Raw genomic sequence first — 23,213 nt, forward strand, 5'->3', positions numbered from 1 at the left:
ATGTTGAAGTGATTGGTTGAAGTGCCTCACCAATATAGGTACTTAAAACTAAACAAGAGGTTTTTGTCTTGGGAAGGGGAGCATGTTGCCTTTACCTTTGTTTCCCTATGTATAAATCGGGTAGCTTGCCAAAACCTTCTCAGAACTTTGCCAGATAGGTCTCGCTTTGACCAAGTGCTCAAGACACGCTCTGTGGCTTATATGGCAGACCGAGAAAGTTTCTGTAGCTGATCATTAACCAGGAATGTTCTGGAAACAGGCCGGAAACCATGCCTCACATGACGGGCCTTATCAGGATCTTAACTTGAGCACTTTTGCCCATTGTGATGCCACCTGCGTTTGCATCCATTGTACCAGGAAAAGGGATTTATGGCAGGCTAGTTAAAGGAACAATATGTAATATAGTTATTGTAAGAAATTATAAAATTTCCTTGATGTGTCGTGAGAGATTAAGAAAACATGTTGAACACGTTGAATTGCAGGCTTCTCCAACAACAGTGCCACAGCCGGTATTTTCTCCTTTGTAATTTCCATTCCAGAACAGAAAGTTTGTGTTTTGTGATCCCGCCCACTGCCCATTTCACAATACCATTTCAACACCAGGGTTGCTACTCATCAAGCACCCCGTGCTGTAGCTATAGAAGCAAGTAAATGAACTGGATCAACAGGGTGAACATTAGATGCTGCCCTTCCTACAAGCCTTGGCATCCTTCTAAAAAGCTCCATGACTAGAGACGTAGTAAAATGCAGCAGTGCATTTGAAAAATGGCGATGGCTTAAAGCCCAGAAGGACTTTTAAGATGGATGCCGATATGGCTAGCTAGCTGGCCAGCTAATTTTCCCCTGAGCAAGTAAGCACAGAACTTCAGCTAAGGTTCAAACCTACTATTAGAGATGGGCAGTTTTAAGCAATAAAAGTGTTCGAGTACTCGCATTCAAACTCTGTGTCCTGTGTGCCTGCTGGGATATCAAGGCAGCCCATGTTTGAGACATAGCTGGTGAAGTGATCCCGACTATCGACATAATGTTAACACATGCTAATGTTTACTGCTAACTGTCACACTGGAAGAGTGGACAGGCCACAGCTGTTTATTAGTTGCAACTGCCAGTGTGACTGAAATATATTAGAGAAATCACATTTGACTCTAAATTGACTCAGTTTATTTAAGATTTTTTTTGTCTAAATCAAGTAATGTTGCACATGCCTATCCCTAGCTACTAGCTGTTTAGCTATCTGTCTTATGTCATAGAAACCATATACTCCATATACACCAACTTCAGAGTGTGCATTTTTGGAGCAGTAGGCTTTTGTTATTGGGATAACAGGCTTATCTATGGCTGCCATACGTAGTCAGCCATGCATTTAGCCAACATTGACTTTATCACATTAATTTATAAAAATCCACAAACTGCTTTATAAATTGAAAACAATTAAAACACTGCACACACATACATTTAGCTCCTCGACTTACAGAGCATGACTTGTTGGTGCTTGCCACTGTCCTAGTTTAAGCTTGCACTCGTTGGATTAGATTCGGTGTCCTCGACCTGGCAACCCAGATAATCTTTTGGGGTTTGTGGGAGCAGGGGTAGACAACTTTCCAATATTTTGAATTTGGACTGCACTTGCCATATTAAATGCATGGTATCAATATTACAAATAGGTCCTTTAAGCTTATTCATGGTTGCTGCAAATATATTTACAAAGTCTTTTTTCACTGTGAAATCTAAAGAGATATGTGTCCTCAGAGCTGTTTTAGAGCTGTCAGTTTACTCTCAATACTTTTAAAAGTACATGTATAAATAAATTAAACAAAAAAAGTTGAAATAATAATAATAATAATACTAGTGTCTCAGCATAATTATTGTTATTATTGAAAATATAGGTATGAGTTGATGTGAAAAGGGAACCCAGGAGGTGGGGGTATAGGCTGCTGGCATCTGTCCAGAGCTGTTCGTGATATTAATGCAGGTTCTTTTTCTCTGAATGGCAGGAACCTTCCCATCTCTGTTTGCTTCTGTGACTGTGTGTGGGTGTCAGTGGCCCCACACATTCTCAGTAGCCAACACCCAAAATCATTTCCCACAGCATCCAGTAACACTGAACCTGATCTGACCTGGAGGTAAAGGAGCTTTCGGAGCGAGTCGAGCGCTCCACCTCTCCCCTTTCCACATTGCGGTGTCCTTTGTACAGAAAAAGAAGGCCACACACACACACACACAGAGAGGCAGGCAGGCACTCGATCACATTCAGGCCGTGCCTCCTGTGAGCTCAGCTGCTGTGTGTAAATGGATGTGCCATCGCACAGCATGTTGGGGCAGTGGGGTGTTTAGTGGGGGGAGGTGGATGGTGTGGGTGCGGTGATGTGAGGTGGGGGGGGGTTTCAGTGCTATTTCTGAACGCTTAGCTCATTCGTTAGTGTCTGCTGTTGTCTTGAGGATTCCAAAGCCTGGTGCAGCTCTCCCCATTACACACAGTAGCCAACAGCAGCGTCTGACAGGCCTGGTCCAGAGAGTCAAGTCTCTCTCTCTCACTCTCTCACACACACACACTCCCTCTTATCTGTTGCCACATAGACGGCCATCATTCTGACGGGTAATTATACGGCTTGCCAGTGTTGCACAGACCTCGTGTGTTTCAGAAGGGCTGATCTCTCGAACCGCCCTAAAGAGCTGCTGGATTAAACAGGGCTGAAACAGGCCTTGATGGTCCTGTGCATTTCACTCTTTTGGGGGGGGGGGGCTAGCACCTCAGTGCTTAGCACCTCAGTGTGGCCATATCCCAAAGCTCCCCAAGATTTCAAACTTTGGTGGTACTGGTAATTCGGCACCATAGCCAATGATTGAGCAAGAGCGGTTGGATGATAACTTTCTCTCCCATCCTAACCCACATGGCAGAAATAGTAAGATTTGCTCAGAGACTTGAAACAGGTGTGCAAATTTAAACAGCTACAAGCACTTATGGCCTGTCAATGATCACTTCTACGCTTGACAACAGGAAATCGGTGTTGTCATGGGTATCCTCTGCCCGGTTGGCGAGTATTAAGATGTCGCTAGCAACGGCTGCTATTGTCGATGCCTCCATATTGCATTTGAATCATCTCTTAAATAGTACACCCTCACATATATTAATTAGAATTTTCAAATTTGTGTTTGAGTCTGAAAAAAAGTCCAGAATCTGCTGCCATAGTTCAATCTTGGGGAGTCGACGCAAATAACCTCCTGTAACTGACTGTATAGTAGTGTTTCCATGGCCACCTTGTTGCCTGTTCATCAGCAGCGTCTGCATCTTCGCCTGCAGCTGTATATCGGTGAATGCTACAGGGCAGTAAGGCGCCTGTCCCTGCGCACAGTTGGACTTAAAGCTGCTGCCTCGTTCCCACCAGGAGATTCAGTCAGAGGGGGTCCTCCCTCATCTCAGGCTTTGCACGCTCCCACTACTCCTGACACCTGGGCTTTTTAAATATTTTATTAATGTCAGTTTTTAATGTTTGATTAAGATGGGGGGGCGGGCAAAGCTCCCCTGAGTGTCTGGCTGCGTACGGGGGAGTGGGAGCGCCACATGGTGTCGGGTGGGCCGCAGCATTCCGGTACGGTTCTTGGTGGAATATTGAAGTCGTATAAAAAACTGAAGTGGAGCCAGGCATGTTCGGCAACACGTTACACTGGACTAGTCGGCTCGACTCGTGTCTGCGTACGTGTTGGAGGTGTCCCATTACACGCGCTGGCTCTCAGACTTTCTGTGAGAGTGGACTGACTGGCAGGGGTGTTGTGGCAGTAAGATTTTGGCTTGGTTTATAACCCACCAAAGGCTTGTTATGTTTGAACCTTACATCATTGCAGTATGTTCTATTCCCCCCCCCCCCCTCTCTCTCTCTCTCTCTCTCTCTGGGTGGGGTGTGCTTTTAACTCCAGGATAAATGAATGCCTTCAGCAGTAGTAAGTTTTCCCCTCCCTTGTTTTACCAAGTTCACTCGCCTTGCCTTATTTCCTGTGGCTGTGTGTCAACAAGTAGCCTGAAGAGATGATTTTGTGGTGTGCCAAACTTGAAAAAGTTTGTGCAGGCACAAGCCCTCATGCGTGAATCAACTACGTTCCGCGTCTCTAGCTTCCTCGAGAAGCTGCGAGTGCTTAATCGCAGCATGTGGTCGCTCAGCGCCTTGTTGGCATGCCGGGCCGTCGCCACTGTGAACAGACCTGCCCGAGATGGAAGGCGTCCGCCGGCGATCACGTTCTTCAGGTTTGTAGCGGTCTATAGCTCTGACATGTGCGAGGCCTACAGGTGTGTCTGTCTGTCTGTGTGAAGGCTCAGGATGACGAGAGTAGAGGTGGCACAGGTTTCCACGACTACGTCGTAAACCACGTAAACTGTTGTGAAGATCAAGTGAAATGGAAAGAAATAAACATTGGTAAACAAATTAGCACAGCTGTTTTGCCCATGGCTGCACTGAAACACCACAAGGCTTTGATGGCCTCACCACAAGCACAGCAGCTGGCTGGGAACCTTCTGGAATCTGATACTCCCCTCTGACATAATCCTATTTCCACACCTCTTAATAATGGGCTACAGGGAGAAAAGGAAAAAGCCAAAGCCAGACTAATTTATTGTATACAACTTGGTGTTTCCTGACAGGATTTTGATATGTTAGCTGTCATGGTAGAAACCGGGTGACGAAAACAGTCAGTTAGTGTTTCCAGCTGGTACAGGCCTGACTCAAGTTGTACTGGACAGGTGTTTGTTGATTAACCATCTACATTTGAATTGATCTGAATTGATTAATCAGCTACATTTTATATTTTTGTATATTTTATATTTTATATTTTTATATTCAGTACATTTTTGTACTGGCTTTTGACACACTGCTATTACATGTGTGTGTTTCTTTGTGTCTGTGTGTGCCCACAAGTAGAACAGGTTGGTGTGGGGGTAAAAATATAGGGTGAAGATGTCAGTCAGAGGGTTGTGTGTGTGTGTGTGTGTGTGTGTGTGTGTGTGTGTGTGTGTGTGTGTGTGTGTGTGTGTGTGTGTGTGTGTGTGTGTGTGTGTGTGTGTAGACGTTCTTATTTGGCATTTTGCTGTTTTAATCTCTACATATCAGACATAGTGTTCCCTTTGCACCTTTGTGGTGGTTCAGGCTGGACAGGTACTGTGTAAGAGCACAAAGAAAAAGGACACATTCACTCGTTCACTCACTCCCTCCCTCTCTCCCTCTGCCAGTGCTTATGTTGTGGGCTCTGTTCTTTCTGCATTGCTCTTCATGCATACTTCTGTGGTTCCATACTTGTGTGTCCTAACGTGTTCTGTGTTTGCCTTGTATGTTTTCTTTCCCCCCATTTGTGCCCATGTCTGAGGAGGCAAAAAGTAGGCTAATCAGTTCAGAGCAAAGTCCATATTGCAAAGTCATTCATTGCGTTTTTTACACACACAGTCTTCTCTCTCTTGCTCTTTGGCTAAAGTGCACATGAATAAAACCAATAGAATACCCATTATTACAATATAGTTTGATTATTTCCAGGCTCTTTTCATTAGGCCCAGTAATCATTCTGTAGGTATTTGTAGTGCTTCCATTTCTGTTTCAGAATCAGCGATGCAAATCTCACATTCCACAGTCCTTCTGATGCCCTTACACTAGGACATCTACATGAGTTGGTCAGGCTCCTGGTCCACACCAGTCTTCACCTGTAGAAACTGCAGACGTATATTCGATGATATTTGTGCGGAATTCGATAATGTGTAGCTGACTTATATATTCTTGTGTGTGAAGTATTTGGGGGTGGGGGGTGCTGTGGCTTGTTGTTTGTGGTATTTGTTTTTGTTTGTTTTGAAATTGTTTACAATGCTTTGGAGTACCATAGCGATGTTTGTTTATACCTGACATGACATCACTGCTTGTTTACTTGCCTACTCCTTGTTCACTTAATGCCAGCAGGGGTGTTTTTGTTTTTTGTTTTTTCCCTGACCACACAAAAGAACACGCTTCCAGACACAGTCCAGCAGAGAGACCCCAAACCCAATGCCAGCTCCCGAGCAAGGGCACGGTGGCAAATCTTCGTCCTGCGAGTAAAACCCAGTAAAAAGATGTCGCTCTTTGTCTCCCTCCTGTTTGTGCTTTTACCTCCAGTACAAATAGTCAGTATACAGTTTAAGTGGAGGTAACCACTGAGATTAGAAATTAACATTCTGTTCCGTTCAAATGCTTGAAAGAATAGAAGCCTGTGTTCTTCCTTCGGGTTGCACACGTTCTCCGCCCATGTGCACCTGCTTCGGATGGATGTTTGTAGTGCTTTCTGTGTGTGTGTTCCACTTTCCTGGAAGACAGATATGTAAGCTAGCCATAAGCCAAATGCTTAACCTCATTCTCCGAAGGTCCAGGTGGTGTTTGTCACTTACTGCTGAAAGGCAGTGAGCCGAGTGGACGTTTTTTTTTTTTTGTTGTTGTTTTTTTTTTTTTGTGGGCGGTTTTGAAATGTTTTGAAATTGGAAATGGGCCTAAATTGTCACACTTCAGAGCCAGACCCGATATTCCTCATCACAAGTGTTGGTCACATGTGCAGCTCTGTCTTTCCGCAGTGTTCACAATGTTCTGATCATCTAATGTTCAATGTAGGATGTGCATATTTCTTTTTCTCCCACACATTACATGGTCATTGGGCATCCATTGACTAAGCTGGCTCTGTAAGGCAAAGAGGAATATTTACACTTTCTGAAAATTATTGTTTTTGTTATTGTCATTTTTCTTTATTGCTAAACAAACAAAGCTGTCAAACACTCAGAACACCAGACATTGTCATTCATCATGCTACATCATGCTGATATAGATGGTGTACAATGAGCTAAACATTTTATATATATATATATATATATATATATATATATATATATATATATATATATATATATATATATATATATATATATATATATATATATATATATATATATAAAAATAATATTAGAGCAAGAGCGTGAGAGTACGTTGGAATGGGCTAAAATTCCTCCAGGTCGATGTGCAAGACTAATCAACAATTACCGGAAACGTTTAGCTGCAGTTACTGCTACACAAAGGGTTCACACCAGATACTGAAAGCAAAGGTTCACATACTTTTGCCACTCACAGATATGTAATATTGGATCATTTTCCTCAATAAATAAATGAGTCAAATGTTCTAAATAGTTTGATTTCTCATTTATCATTGGTTCTCTTTATCTAATTTTAGGACTTGTATGACAATCTGATGAAGTTTTAGGTCAGGTTTATGCAGAAATATAGAAACTTCTAACAGGTTCTCAAACTTTCAAGCACCTCTGTGTGTGTGTTTCTTTGTAATTTTTTTTTTTTTATTAGTTTGAGTTGGCAAATTAATAGAGCATGTACAGCAATATTGCTTGTTATGTAGTTTTTAAGTGCTAAAAGTGGCCATTCATTTCACATTCTCCTATAATAATAATAGGAGATGTAATGGTGTATAAGCCAATAGATGGAGCTTGTTTAGGATTGTAATGTTTCACAAAATTTAAAACACAATTTGATATGACATATGTCATAACTTGATATATTTTTAATACAGCAAATAAAAAATGTGGGGATGAATGTACCTTAGGGTCCCATGTTTTTCACTTTGTTAAAACATTGTATTCAAAACATGGACAGGAACACTGTCCGAGTCTTGTCTCACGCCAGCCTGGTTCTGGTGCAGCACCTGTAGTCCACAGCAGCGGGAGGGGCCACCCTCACTGTAGGCTTGTTTGGTTTCCATTCATGACACACTGCACAGAGCAATATTGTACTGTGATTTGACACTTACATCTTCATTACTTTATACTTTATTTTCCCCACTTGGTAGGACGTATTGTTCATGGCTTCTGAGTGGAGAAGCTAGCTAAGAAGCTTGGGTGGAACACTGCACTCTCTCTGACACTACCCTGGTTTCACATGTCTCAGAGGGAGCACCGTCCCCCACTGCCAAGTAAATACTGTGGAAAATAATCTAGCACAAATACAGAATAAATTTAAGAAAAGTGTTTTTGTTAGATTCCATGCATGTATCGTTCCTCGAGTCGATGCAACACCTGTATGTCTTGTTATACCCCTAACCCTAGTGAGTCAGCTCTGCTTTTGTTTTTTGTTTTTTGAATGTGTGGTTGTCATGATTAGATTATGGTTTCTTATGTACTGGGTGGTGTTTGATTTTTATATATAGAAATGGTTTTGAATATATGGTCCTTGTACAGTAGTTTTTTCAATATGAAAGCAAGGCAAGTTGTTTTTGTATAGCACTTTTAATGCACAGCGGCAATTCAAACTGCTTCAAATAAGATATAGAAGAATAAGAAAGCTTATTACATCGCGAGACCGATCACCTCGGAGGTCCTTGCCAAAAAATAAAAATAAAATATTCTAAATACAATTTATTAAAAGAAAGTTAAAATGAACTAAAGTTAATTTTAAGAAATCTGAAAAATTAAAGTGATTAAAACCTGAATTAAAACAAATGATTAATAAAAATATAAAGTGTATGAAATCAAATTAAACATATAAAGAATGTATTAAGAATTAAAAGAAATTAAAATGCACTTAAGTTAAAATCGCAATGCTTTATGGTCTGAGGGAATAGTGTTTAACCTGAACTGAAAGCCTGGCTAAATAAGACCATTTTTAGTTTCAGTTTAAAAACAACTAGCATCTGGGCTCTTCTAATATCCTCTGACAATTGGTTCCACTTTAAAAACATCATAATAGCTAAACGCTGCTTCTCCCTGTTTTATTCTTCACCTCAGGCAGGAATAATTGACTAGGTCCTGATGATCTGAGGGTCCTGCTCAGCTCGTAACGCTGCAGCATATCAGATAGATACACTGGTTCCACACCATTAAGGGGTTTACAGACCAGTAATGATACCTTAAACTTAACTCTGTGGTATACTGGTAGCCAGTGTAAAGACCTAAGAATGGGGGTGATGTTCTCTTCTTTTGCCCCTAGTTAGAACTCTAGCTGCTGCAACTGAAGCTGTTTCATTGTCTTTTTTGGGAGTCCTGTTAAGATGCCATTACAGTAATCAACCTGCTGGACATAAAAGCATGGATGAGTTTCTCTAGGTCTGGTTTAGTCATGAGCACCTTTGAAAAGCAGAATGTAGTCGCTTCACGTTCTATTCTCCTTTTCGCTCAGGATTAAATGACTTGGTCTTTCCAACGACTTCGATTTAAGATTTTATAATCCAGTTTTACAGTTCAGCAGAAATCAGTTCATCAAAATAAGTCTGTCTGCAATGAAGGATGTGATAAAATTTGTTTGGATAAAACATACTGATTGCATAACGTACGGGGGGGGGGGGGGGGATGCTTACCCCTGCCGATGTTCTAAAAGACAATCCAGACTAATGCCTTTCTAAGGACATAGTGTACACTCAGAACATTCCCTTCCTTTGTGGTCGTGTGTTTGTGTGTGAGTGCAGGCAGGCAAACACCAACATCCCCAACACCCCCATTACCACTATTCCATCTACTGGTTCAACCTTTTGACCTTCAACCTGCTATCGTCTTGGGTTTTCTGAACGCAAACACAAAACGGCCTGTGGCGGTTTTGTGTTCAAAGCACAGTGGTAAACCAAACAATGCTAATATGAGAAAGTAAACAACAAAAAGCAAACAAAATAAACCATAAAATGCACTTTTGCAAATGAAATGGCAGACCCCAAGATGAGAGGTTTGTTTGGTTTCCCCCTTAATGTCTGATTTTAACCAAAGGGAAAGTGCTTCACCATCAGTGCAAACTCCTAAGTAACCAAGCCTTGCTTGGTGGGTGGGCCCTAAGACCAATTGGGCAGTGACACCAGCCAATGGCATTGGTGGTTTGGTGCAAGCTGGATGGAGCTGGAACCATCACAGACAGATGGACCCAGGACAGGTTACCCAGGCACAGCCTACATCTGGGCATAGAAAACCAGGTTTTTAAGGTTATGTAGGCCTATTTGTTGGGTGAGGTTTTATAGCCTGGATTAGACCTAGTCAGAGTTCAGAAAACCAACAGGTCTAATGTCAGGGTACCTGAAAGTGTAAAACGCAAAACTTGCCTAGAATGAGATGGTCAGGTATGACTTTGGAAAAGCCATTCCTAGTTGGTGAACCTCTTGAGTTTTGTGTAAACCTAGTTCTGGTTTAGTCGGGAACACATCTGAAAGCCAGAATGTGGTCGCTCATATTCATAGGTGTCCCTTTTCATTGGGAGGTGAGGGCGGGTTGGGGGCAGGGGTGTTTATTCAATCTAATGAATCTGCCACCATGCCCAGAATACCAGAAACCCTTAATATGTTCCCAACACGGATGCCATTGTACTTGGAGTGCTTATTTATTCGGCTCCCCGATCGTCTCCTGCGGCAGACCGCCACCACCTCTGCGCTCTGCGACTGTGGGGACATGTTCCTGCCTGCCAGGCATAGCTGCCCTAATGGCTTTGAGAGGGAGGGGATTACTGGGTGCTGGAGTGGCCCAAGGCAGTCTGAGGCTGACTTTTTGTGCCTGCCCTTCAGATCAGTGGAGTCCAACAGAGTCATCGAGAGCCGAACGAGTCCCAGCACGCTGCGATCAGCGTGCCGCTCGCCTCCAGACCTTTTCATTTCACCTTAACTGCACTTTAGTGGCCTTTTCTGAACACTAGAATAAGTATCATCACTGTCCAAACTGAGACCACTAGGTTAGGCTAAATGGCTTGTTGAGGTATCAGAGTGTGCTAAGTATGATGCATACACACATGCATGCTAGTAAGGTCACATACGTCCTTCCTGACCCCAGTATTGTAGTCTGAAATCAGATGACTGACTGACTGTACCGGAGTCCTTTGCCCTGTGTACCTTATGTCAACATTTTAATGTCCTCATCGTGAATGGCCTGGTTTGGGGAGTGTGCTGCCTTGTGCTTTTCATATGCATTTATACTGTTAACACACTTTTAAATAGTAATAAATAGTTCATGAAAAGCACTTATGAATACATCATAAACACTGAACCTTTTCTTAAGAAAAAAGAGATCACTGGAAAGAAAAGGGTAGTAATTCATAGAACTAAAAGTGTTACAGTGAACGTCTGATAAGGGAGGCTTACCAGGACTGGTAGCCTGTAGGTACAGTTATAGCAGTTGTAGCTAATAAACTCGCAGCTCAGTTTCACTTGGAAATAGGACAGAAATTCAACCAGGTCACTCTCTACAGAATGCTCCTGCTTTTAAGAATTATATATGAATAGTTTTGCGAAGTAATCAGGACCAGAACACACTGAACAACTGGAATGTTCTTTGCTCATAATAATTAGTTTCATCTTCCTTCTTTGTAGCGGATAGATGATGAGAGCATGTGATTGGCCGGTCTTGAGTGATTAGAGCGTGTGATTGGCTGGGCTGATTAGAGCGTAGCCTGGCTTCAGGGTCACACTCAGGACAGGTGGCTGGATGAGGAAGCAACTACACCCATCCACTTTATTTACATCAGCATATTCGACAGAACACACCACAGCAGTCACACACCATCAGACAGTCCTGTGTGTGTGTGTGTGTGTGTGTGTGCGAACCCTGAGTGTGTGTTTGGGTTCATCCAAGGCTTTCTTTGCTTTCATTAACGCACACGATGCAGTTGGAGTGCCAATAACTTTGTTGATTGTGAACATGGGATTCGCTTCATGTGGCCACAAGATGTGCATCATGAACCAGGGATGTTTTCCATTGTTAACCCCAGATAAGTTTTTCATTGCTATATTTGTTTCATATTACATTAGGCTATAAATGTTAAGTAAAAGTTATTTTGATTAAATGGAGAGAGTGTGTGTGTGTGTGTGTGTGTGTGTGTGTGTGTGTGTGTGTGTGTGTGGCAATAACAAATTAGACTACTGGATTGCAAACAGTCAGTCGCTGACACCGATTTTTCTCATGTTACGTCCCACAATCATTATTAGATGATAAACTACATCTTATGCTCAAATTCCAATGGCTGGTTAAGAAAAACCCAGATTATAATCTGCTCTTCAAGGTATGCGCCTTCTCAACCGAATGCTACACAAGTCTCTAAAACAAACGAGACCGTAGTCTCCTAGAAGAAGAGCGTCCTAACAAAGCACCACAAGTTTGGTACAAAGACCTTTGTTCTCTCGTTCTGTAGCTACCGGCGATATTTACACTGGTGGGGTCTGATGTGATGGGCTGCGAGATGGATTTACACAGTGGATTTACCCAGTACCAAATTTGCATGCTGGTTAGAACATGAAAATAAAGCGATACATCAATGCAGTCTAACAATATTTGATGATTCAGATTATTATCCCCCACAGTAAGCACTAACTGCTTGTTCAACAGTGTATAGCATATAGTATTGAGGGTTTTTTTTGTGTGTGTGTGTGTGTGTGTGTGTGTGTGTGTGTGTGTGTGTGTGTGTGTGTGTGTGTGTGTGTGTGTGTGTGTGTGTGTGTGTGTAGGCTACAGTTAAATATCTGATTACTGTGGCGTAGACCGTTAACAGAAGTGTCTTGTGGTTATCTGAAAGAATCAGTTGGGGCTTGCAGGCTCCCTGTGAATACGCTGACTGGCTGGATTCATCATCTGATGATAAGAAAACAGGAAGCCGTAAATGTTGGGTTTATTTACCGTCTCCAGACATGTGTCCCGACCTTTGTTCAAAGAGGCTGTGTCTGGCCTCTGCTGTTTTCTAGTGATACAGTCACAATTCAAAGCACAGTGGGACGAGTGTTTAATCTTTGACCCCTGACTCAGGGTGTGCGTGCACACTCATACTTTCAACCCCTTTGTTCCAACTGTGAGGGGAGTAGCATCAGCTCAGCACAGATGGGCTGGGTAGAACTGAACTCTGTGTGTCTTGAGAAGGTCAGAGAATATCTGCCTGTCCATCTCTCTCCAACAGAACTAGTGTCTGGGATGGATATAAGGTACTGAGCCGAGTACTTGCACATGTCCGTCTGCCTCTCGCTCTCTTTCTCAGGCAGAACCAGTGTCTTGACTGCTATAGCTGTAAGGGGCCGAGTACTTGCACACACGTCTAGCAGTCTTTCTGGTTCCAGGCTCTTACCAACTCCCTAGAGTATTGTTCAAGTTCTGAGAGTGTGTGTGTGTGTTTATGGACACACACAGACACACTCCTGATTGGCACGTACATCAGGGTTTGTTGGGTCTGTGATCAGAGTGGGTTTTGAAGCAGCTATATATTGCTGAAAATAAACACTCTGAGGAGTGTGTGGCACTGAAAATAAACACTCTGAGGAGTGTGTACAGCTGCCAACTTTGATGCTTCTCAGCCTCGTGTCGCTGTGCCAATCGTGGCTCTACCCCGTGATCTACCCAAGAACGTGGTGTCTTGTATTTGATAGGACATTGTTTGTGTCAGGGTGACCTTTGACCTTGGGTCTGTGTGTCCTTGTGTGTCTGCAGCCCAGAATGTGACAGTGGAGGAGATTCTGAATGCCTACAAACAAGCCTGTCAGAAGCTTAACTGCAAACCCATCCCCAAAGTGCTGCAGCAGATTCAGGTAACACACACACACACACACACACACACACACAGGTGATCCTCCTGCCAAGGTGCCATCTGTACTGTCTTTTCACACAAGCACACATCACAATTTCTTCCCCAAAGAAAACTCCCCCCCCCCCACACACAACACACACACACACACACACACACACACAACCTCAAATAGGTATAGCCACTGAGGCATCATTTCCTGTCTTGACCACACATGTCTACAAACAAACTTGAACAACAGTTCACAGAACACACACACACACACACACACACTGGGTCAACACTGTTTATCTTGTGTTTCTTTGCAAACAGTGCGGAGCTGTCAGATAGCGTTTCTCAGAAAGAAAGAAACAGGTTTCACCACTAGTGGTGTTCAGGCAACAGCCATTGCCTTCCGTGAGCCAGCACATGTAACAGAGCCCCCTCCTATACACATCAAGGAGCCGAGCTCTCTGACCTCCGCCTGACCAGCACCCACCTCCCAAACTGCCCCTGCACAGCTGATGAGGGCTGGCTGTGATGAATGGATGTCTGATCAGGCTGCTTCTCTCCTGAGTCATGGAGAACTGGCCAGGGCAGGATAGAGGAGAGAGAGCGATGGGGAGGCAGAGGTTATCCCTGTCTGCAGTTTGTCTCATCTCTCTCTCTCTACACCTCTTCCTGCTCTCTCCCTCTCTGCATCACAGTCTCTCTCTCTCTCTCCCCCCCCTTCTCTCTCTCCTTTCGCCCACTCCTGCGTTGCATGGTGTTCATATAGTCCTTTCTCCTTCACTGCTATGGCAGAGTTGATATGGGGAGTCTTCAACATGTGCCCCTGTTACGTATCGCTCTTCTCAGAAGTGTGTGTGTGTGTGTGTGTGTGTGTGTGTGTGTGTGTGTGTGTGTGTGTGTGTGTGTGTGTGTGTGTGTGTGTGTGTGTGAGAGAGAGAGAGGGGTGGGGGTGGGCAGCGTAGCTCACACTCAGTTGTGGAAAGAAACATCAGTCTGCTAAAGCTCCCCAATGGCTCATGGTAAATTTCCACAGGGATCCTGAGAGTAGACGATAGTGAGCTGTGTGTGTGTGTGTGTGTGTGTGTGTGAATGCACGCACATGTAAGAGAGATGTGTAGTGTGGTGCTTTTTCCACACTTAACATTTACTTACTTTGGTTTTTGTTTTCCTGCAGTCTTAATCACTTAGTCACTCCAGGAAAAAAATGACTTCCCAAAGCTACCTATGACAGCAGTGTCAGAGGGAAGGGATTGGTGAGAGGTGAGAGGTGGTTGTGGGTGTGGCCAGAAGAGCGCCAATGCCTTAGCTAAATGGTGTCTTTATTTCAGCCTACTGGACCCATGCCCACATCCTGTATGATGTACACACTGAGCGGGTGTGTGTTTTTGTGTGTTTTGTGTAGTCAAAAGAAAATGTAGCCTGCATGCTCAGGTTCCTTGCCTAATTGCTCACTTGCCTAATCGCCTGCCTAAAATGATCTCTGGTTTTTCTTGCGATTGCCGGTGAAACGGATTTGGTTTGGGATGTTGGTAAACATTTGCTCCTGCGTTATACTGTTGGGTTTTTGCTCCACAGACTTCTCTGCCAAGGCTTGTAGCTGTTAGGAGTATGATCTTCACAACGCAGGAAGTCCTGCTGTTTGGAAAGACCTCAAAAAAAAAGTGCAGTTTCCTGCCTTTTAAAGAATCCTTTAACTACCGGCCTGGCAGTGCGAACCGGACTGATCCCATCTCTGATTTGAAGGGATTACAACATTTATCCAGTGCAGCTTTGAAGGGAAGCTGTTTCTCAGCTTCTCGGGAAACGGAGGGGCGAGAGTCATGTGACTGGGACGGGGGGCATGCGCCTTCCCATGTCACCGTATGGGAGCGATGAGGGCGACTTCAGCGCAGGGCGCTCACCGTCGGTGGGGGGGGTTGTGTCATCAGAAGCTTGCAGGTGTGGGCGTACTGCGTGTTCTATTATTGGGCTGGGCGAGAGGAATGGGTTCGAAGAGATGGAGGTGCTAGCTGGTGTCGGTCTGGGGGGGCGTGTCTGATGGGGGGCGGTGTTGGGCTTTCGCTGGCAATTGCATGTTGAATGCTTTGTCGTCAGCAGCGCTGAGGCGCACAACCTTTAGTGTGTCCTCACTGTTCTCAGTCACATAGCAACATGCACAGTGCCTTGGAGAAGCACACATTCAACATGGCAGTGTTATACACATCATATTGTCTCTCTCTCTCTCTCTCTCTCTCTCTCTCTCTCTCTCTCCTCTCTCTCTCTCTCTCTCCTCTCTCTCTCTCCTCTCTCTCTCTCTCTCTCTCTCTCTCACACACACGCGCACACATGCACATACACACACACACTCACACAATCTCACTGGCTGCTGACCTGATGGCACGCAGCCAGGAAAGCTGTGGTATAATCCTGTGATATTAAATCTCAGAAGTACAAAGCATTTTTCTCTCTCCTAAAATGACTCAGAGAAGGATGGCACAGGCCATCTGCCCTCAGAATGTTCCGGAACGGCAGCCTTGTGGACGATGGCTTCTAATGCCCAGCCCGTGATGGGATAGTGCAGAGATGCTTTTTAGAGTAATGTACATGTGCTAGTATGTGCATGTATATACACCGTCCATGGAACTAGCCATTTGTATCTCCCTATATTTTCATTTTCATCCTGACAGAAAACATAAAAAACCCTGTGAACGAGGCTTATATGGTTCCTGGACTTTGTATTTATTGATCTTGCTATCCTCATCAGTAAATTCACTCAGATTCTCCCCCTTGTGTCATATTCAGCTCTGCTTGAGTAGTGTGGCAGGCTGCAACACTGCGGCTGTGGGCTGTAAATCTAGTGTGCTCATTAGAATGTTAGGAGCATGCCCAGTCCGATCTCCTTTTCTGAGCAGTTATCCAATTTCTGAGCTTTTTTTAAATTGCTTAATTTATTTACATGCAAATTTGCCAATATAATTTAATATAACTCTAGCACCATACAATTGTCAGCACTTTTATATATTACCTGGTTCTATAAGCACACATTTTTGTGTTTGATCCAGTGTACGTGTGTTTGTTCACGTGTTTGTGTGGGGGTGCGTTGGTGTAGGTCTGTTTCCAGCCACATCAAGTTAGACTGTTATTTTGTGCAGTTGCATGACTCCGGCCTCTTCAGTACTGCTAAATAGTATGATGATGGCATTACTCTTTAAAGGCTGGTTGCATAACTGGCCTGAGGTCTGCCGTAGTCCCGCTTTAGTGATCAGCAGTATTAAAGCTGGTGCCAGATGCTGTTTGCAGACCAGTGCAGAATGTCAGAAAATGGCCCCCAGTGCATGTCAGCACTTGCTCATAAGCCTCTAGTCATCTTATTGGAGGCTGTGTGGGTGTGTGTTCACCTGTATGCGTGTGTGCATGTGTGCCCGGGTGTTTTCATGCGTTTCTGTTCTAATGGACAGTTCAGGTCACAATAATTTGCTGTGGCCATCCAACTCATGAGTCTGTGTTGTCCAAGGAGTTTTTTTTTTTAGTGTTAAAGGATATTTCACCCAAAACATGCTGCTTGAGTTCTTACCAGCTTTAGAGAGGTGTACACAACATTTACTGTGCCACGGTCTGGTAAACATGCAGGATGTGATTAGCCTCTGATGAAGACAGCTTGAAAGAAAGCAATAAACCCCAATTCAAACCAGTGCGCTTGCCATCATGAATGCTTGTAATTCGTCAAAATGCTTTCCAGATGTTTGTTGGGAGCATCTGATTGGTCTGTGTACATAGACGTCTCGCTGTAGGCTTGTGTGATTTGTCCCCTGCTGAGCGGTACTGGTTTAACTGGGGATGTTTGGGTCAGTGCTTCAGGAGTGCTGCTCTCCTGAATTCGGTATGAAGGTGGGAATCTTGGGTAAAGGTGGTGTCACAGAAATCACGATCACCCTGTAAACTGTGTAGCTGTGTTACTCTCTCTTGGGTTAGCACAAGGCTTGCCTGCCCTCATTTATGATCGCGTGTGTGTGTGTGTGTGTGTGTGTGTGCGCACACAATCTCAGCCCTTTTCTAATCCCACAGCCATCTGAACACACACACACCCCAACACTCATGCAGGCCGTCGTTACAGAAATGTTCGCATTCATTTGCTGTGCGTGTCGAAGCACGCACCCTTTTATGCGCATTCACACAAGCACCCGTCACACTTGCACAATACTCCAGGTCCAAACCCCCTCACACACAGACACACTCCCTGTGCTATGTGTGGCTTCAGGGCATGCTACAGTGGCACACCTGTCTGATCTCACCCCCCCTGCTGTTGTTGTCGTGGTTTCATGCTTTGCTAATTAGCTGCCTTACTCCGAATGCCCTCAAACACGCAGTGCCATCTGTTGCTTTTATCTATTGTTGTAGGACTTGACAGAGCTGACACAGAGAAATGAGTGCTTGGATCTTAAAGGTGAGACCCGTATCTCTCCCCCCCCCCCCCCCCCCCCCAACACACACACGCACGCACACACACACGCGCACGCACACACGCACACACACGCGCACACACACACACGCACGCACACACACGCACACACACGCACACACACACGCACACACACGCACACACACACACGCACACACACCACATTGCGAAGTGTAACAGGCTCACATGCTTTGTGCGGAGACACCACTGATCCTCATACCAATCCCATCCATCCCTCTCTCTTAATGACCTTGTTCATTTTCATCACTGAGGTTTTGTGTTCAAAATAACACAGACTGCCATCAGTAAGACTGAGCAGTGATTAGTCTAGGAATGGAGTTGATTTTTTTTGGAATGGATTTTTGTGTTTTGTGTGCGACAATTCAGTCTCTCTCTCTCACCCCTCCCCCCAGGAGAGAAGTTGGACTACAAGGCATGCGAGTCTCTGGAGGAGATCTTTAAACGTGTACAGTTCAAAGTGGTAAACCTGGAGCAGACCAACCTGGACGAGGACGTGAGTTCAGTTTCCCCAAGCCCCCCTTCCCCAACTCATTGTTTGTTCTTTTACCATAATGAATTCCAGTCCCAATTACTGCCCCCAAAAGTTTCATCACTGACGTGTCCAGGCCCATCTCGGTTGATACCGGCTGATCCCAGCGACCTGCTGATTGCAACTCCACTCTTGCACGCACATTATGAACTTCTCCCAGTTGAACTAGTGATGACCGACCGGCTCTGTTCGCCTTGGGGCTCCGGTTACAGAGAGGGCATATGCTTTTGCTTTGTTTCTGCGACCCATTAACCCCACAGTGCTGTTCATCAGTGCTGCCCCTGCTGTTGCCCCATAAAAGCTGTAGATCTGAGAAGGCTGAGAAGCTCGAGGCTGTCTGCCCCATTCCCCTCCTTGAGCCCATCTGCCTCGCCCCGCCCAGGGCGAGGTCAGGGTCTGAGTGCTGAAGTACTGTTCCGAGTGAGCGAGTGAGAAGCCATTTCATCATGACCGAGACTCCCGCCTGACTCATTTGACCACAGGTTAACAGTTGAAATCATCGCTGATGGTGGTTACGGCTCCCGTGTGGCTTGATCTTTAGCTGTGATGCCAGATGCAGTCCTGCACAGCGTCTTAGTGTTCATGCTCTGTACTGGATGTTAAATGCCCACCCTGGTTGGAGTCTCCCTTTTGTGTGTGCGTGCACGTATGCGCATTCGTGCACGGACATTTGTGTGTGAACAGTTGTGTGCGCACGTCTGTGCGCGTGATGGAGGGGGAGAAGGTGAACACAAGACAGAGGCAGTGAGTGTAAGTGGACTAGTGGCTGTTCTAGTCTTCTGCTCTCCAGTGTGTTCAGTTCGGTGTTCTGCCCTGCATTAGGGAAAGAGGGAGTTGCGCTAGGTGTACTAAAGTCATGTGAGACATGCTCATCATCCCACACACACACATATATATACTTGCGCTCACGTGCACACACAGACACCTGTACATACATGCGCGTGCGCACACACACACACACACACACACACGCGCGCACAGAATTCTAAGGTTTAGAATCATATTGTTCAAGTTATTTACATACATCAATTAATGATTTTCTTTTTTAAAAAGTGATAAAAAATTGGTAAGAAATGTCGAATTTGTCTGCCGCATGTTTTGATTGTTATGTATTACTCATGTCATGAGTCAGGTCATGTGGTCAGATCATCTGCTGTCTCGGGACATATCGAATCGCTAAGTCTTAGCAGTCGCTTCATGGCGAAGTCTGCGCTGTGTGGAGGGGCAGGTTGTGTACGCCCATCGGGGGGAGCTTGTGGTGGGGGAGGGGGAGCAGGTCACCCTTCCCCTCAGCAGGAAGCTCCCTGAAGCTGTTGCAGGTGGTTGTCATGGTGAAACAGGTGCTCTGCCTCATACCCACTGTGGCTTTGCCAGGTGTTTCCTGTTCTCAGATGTAAAATGAGTCTCCTTTAGGAAGGCCAGCAGTTTAGGTTTGTGACCGGGCGCATGGCAGACGGGATCTGTTCCTGAAATTGTCTCCAAGTGACAAACTAAACGTTTTTGTGTAAAAATGGCATACTGTAAGAAATGTACCTTCTGCATATAATGAACACTAGTAACTGTTTGCCATATTTCTGTCTCTCTTGTCTTACTCATCTCTTCCTTCTTTTCTGGGGCTTTTTCTCCTGTCTGTCTCAGGGAGCATCAGCGTTGTTCGATATGATCGAATACTACGAGTCAGCCACTCACCTCAACATCTCGTTCAACAAGCACATTGGCTCTCGCGGCTGGCAGGCAGCCGCCCACATGATGAGGAAGGTGAGAGTCGGAGGGGCTTCTCCACTGCCCCGACCATTCCCATATCTATGCCCTACTGGCTGCCGCAGTGAGACCTCTTAAATCAGAGGTTATGTTTCCGCAGTACAACTAAAATCCGAACTGGTGTTCGGGCCCTCGCGGTTGAGCAGGTTGCTTCCTGTACGAGCGGGTCCGTAGAACCACCTGTAGTCTCGCGTGTTTACTTGAAATGTTTGAACTCTGCGCATGCGTGTGTCCATCCAGACTAGCTCACTGCAGTATCTGGATGCGCGGAACACCCCTCTGCTGGACCACTCTGCTCCGTTTGTGGCTCGAGCTCTCCGCATCAGTGGCAGCCTGGCCGTGCTGCACCTGGAGAACGCCGGCCTATCGGGGAGGCCCCTCATGCTCCTGGGTGAGAGCTCGGCCGTGTGGATGGAGGTGGCGGTGAAACGAATTGAACGTGCATATGGCAGGAAGGAGAGGGAGGCGTAGAGAAAGTGCAGGAGATGTTGGGGAATACAAGAATGAAGGAGAAGAGCTGGTCAAGGAAAAGAAGGAAAACCTGCTTGGAAAACAATAAAGAAAAGCATAGGAGGGAGGGGTGGGACATCAGGAGAGGAGGCGGAGCATGAGGGGAGGGGTTCTGAGAGAGAGAGAGATCGAGAGAGAGATCGATCGATCACAAAACCAAGTCCCCAGCGTGTCGTATACCAGCACAAAGGGGGATGGGCCGGACTCTGCAGTAAAGCAAGCCAGTTTAGTGGGCGAAGTCGTGATTTAACCAGACAGGTTATTTCCAGGAGACAGGGTGACCTCTAAAGGTGTGAGTGGTTCAGACAGATGTGCCCAGTCCTGCTGGCAGAGATCCTCCACCTTTTTTTTTTTTTTTTTTCTTTTTTTTTTTTTTCTTTTTTCCTCTCTCTCTCTCCCACTGTTGAAATGTTAATGAAGCTTCTTTGTACCGTGTGTATGTGCACGTGTGTCCACAGCAACAGCACTGAAGATGAACATGAACCTGCGTGAGCTGTACCTGGCTGACAATAAACTGAACGGCCTGCAGGACTCGGCCCAGCTGGGCAACCTGCTGAAATTCAACTACAACATCCAGATCCTCGACCTGAGGAACAACCACATGCTGGACTCAGGTAGGAGAGAGACATGCAATCTCGCAGGTCAAGGGTCAGGTGGGAGAGAGGAAAGCGGTCTCGCAGGTCTGATGTCAGGTGGGAGAGAGGAACGCGATCTCGCAGGTCTGGGGTCAGGTGGGAGAGAGGAACGCGATCTCGCAGGTCTGGGGTCAGGTGGGAGAGAGGAACGCGATCTCACAGGTCTGGGGTCAGGTAGGAGAGGAACACGGTCTCGCAGGTCTATTGTCAGGTGGGAAAGGATAGTGGTCTCGCAGGTCTGGGGTCAGGTAGGAGAGGAACGCAGTCTCTCTGCACCACTTTGGGTTTATGCCTCTCTCTCTCTGTCATTTTCTCTCATTTCATGCTTATTTTGGAGATCCCAAATCCTCTTCCCTGACTTCCTATGTGTGTGCATGTGTGTGTCCTGTACAGGGTTGGCATACGTGTGTGAGGGCCTGAAGGAGCAGAGGAAAGGTCTGGTGACGCTTGTGCTCTGGAACAACCAGCTCACACACAACGGCATGAGTTACCTTGCTACGGCACTGGTATAATAACACATTATGATCATCATTACCACACAAACACACACACACACACACACACACACACCAGCATGAGTTACCTCACTACTGCACTGGCATAATAACACACCAAAACACCATCATCGTACCACGCACTCAAGGGCATGGGTTACGTCACTACATCACTTGTACAATAACTCACAATCATCTCTCTATGTCTGTCTGTCTCTTTCTCTCTCTCTCTCTCACTCACACACACACACACACACACACAAACAAACATTCCGTAGACACACGTACACATTCACACACATCTTCATAAACACTCCAGATCCATAAAACCCACTCCTCAGTCTCTCTTGGAGCTCTTTGTCTGCATCACTACACGTTACACTTTCCCAGTTTACCGTGCAGACGTGAAACCTATGTGGGAAGGAGAAAAAACAGGGTTAGAATGCTGGCAAACGGCACTTCTACTATATCTATGATCAATCTCTCTCTCTCTCTCTCTCTCTCTCTCGCTCTCTCTTTCAGTTTGCTTTGACCTTCCCCTTATTCTAGTACTGCTTGTGCGCTACATTTTCTTCATCTTTCAGTAGCTGTTTCAGGACGTGCATAATTTTGATCAGAACCTCCTGATTTCATATCTTGACACCGACTGGCTCCCTGTACCCCCCCCACCCCCAGCCTTGCACTCAGAGCTTGGAGACGCTGAACCTTGGCCACAATGCGATAGGCAACGAGGGTGTGCACAAGCTGAAGGACGGTCTGATCTCCAACCGCTCGGTGCTGCGTCTGGGCCTGGCCTCCACCAAGCTCTCCTGCGAAGGTAAGCCCTCGGCCTGATAGACCCCGACAGGGCGAGCGTCCCTGCTGCCTCCCCTGAGGTCCGTGTGTGTGTCTGTGTATCTCCACGCCTGTCTCAGGGGCCGTGGCCGTGGCTGAGTTCGTCGCCGAGAGCCCGCGGCTTGTGCGGCTGGACCTGCGGGAGAACGAGATCAAGACGGGCGGCCTCATGGCCCTGTCCCTGGCCCTGAAGGTCAACTCCTCGCTGCTCCGCCTCGATCTTGACAGGGAGCCCAAGAAAGAGACGGTACAAAGCGTGGGTGGGGCATGGGTTCTACTTGAGCTCCATGTGGGCTCCACATTCTCTTTTAGACAATGATTTAGCTGTAAAAGGTTCTTTAAAAAAAAAAAAGCATACCTATAATGGAGGTTTACTGGCTTTCACATATACTGCGCCAAAGCCGTAAGCTAGTAGAAGAGGTACTTTATTAATCCCCAAGGGGAAACTAAGTCATTTTACCAATCCATGGTAGTGAACAC

At 45.6% G+C, this 23,213-nt stretch overlaps 1 protein-coding gene across 2 annotated transcripts in view; it reads left to right on the plus strand.

Moving 5' to 3' along the window:
* ppp1r37 (protein phosphatase 1, regulatory subunit 37) overlaps window positions 1-23,213 on the plus strand; it is a 34,328-nt gene that overhangs the window by 6,469 nt on the left and 4,646 nt on the right. The window contains exons 1-10 of one of the 2 annotated variants that reach the window (XM_081716025.1): window positions 4,192-4,240; window positions 13,427-13,524; window positions 17,889-17,934; window positions 18,363-18,463; window positions 20,138-20,257; window positions 20,501-20,651; window positions 21,229-21,384; window positions 21,799-21,911; window positions 22,575-22,716; window positions 22,814-22,980. In XM_081716025.1, the coding sequence (XP_081572151.1) occupies window positions 4,207-4,240; window positions 13,427-13,524; window positions 17,889-17,934; window positions 18,363-18,463; window positions 20,138-20,257; window positions 20,501-20,651; window positions 21,229-21,384; window positions 21,799-21,911; window positions 22,575-22,716; window positions 22,814-22,980 (1,128 nt within the window). In that variant the 5' untranslated portion in view covers window positions 4,192-4,206. Of the gene's footprint in view, window positions 1-4,191; window positions 4,241-13,426; window positions 13,525-17,888; window positions 17,935-18,362; window positions 18,464-20,137; window positions 20,258-20,500; window positions 20,652-21,228; window positions 21,385-21,798; window positions 21,912-22,574; window positions 22,717-22,813; window positions 22,981-23,213 lie in introns of those variants that run through there. The other variant, XM_081716024.1, reaches the window with a different exon arrangement.

This window comes from Electrophorus electricus, chromosome 6 (genome assembly GCF_041902795.1).
Source record: "Electrophorus electricus isolate QZ-2024a chromosome 6, ASM4190279v1, whole genome shotgun sequence".
Taxonomy (NCBI): Eukaryota; Metazoa; Chordata; class Actinopteri; order Gymnotiformes; family Gymnotidae; genus Electrophorus; species Electrophorus electricus.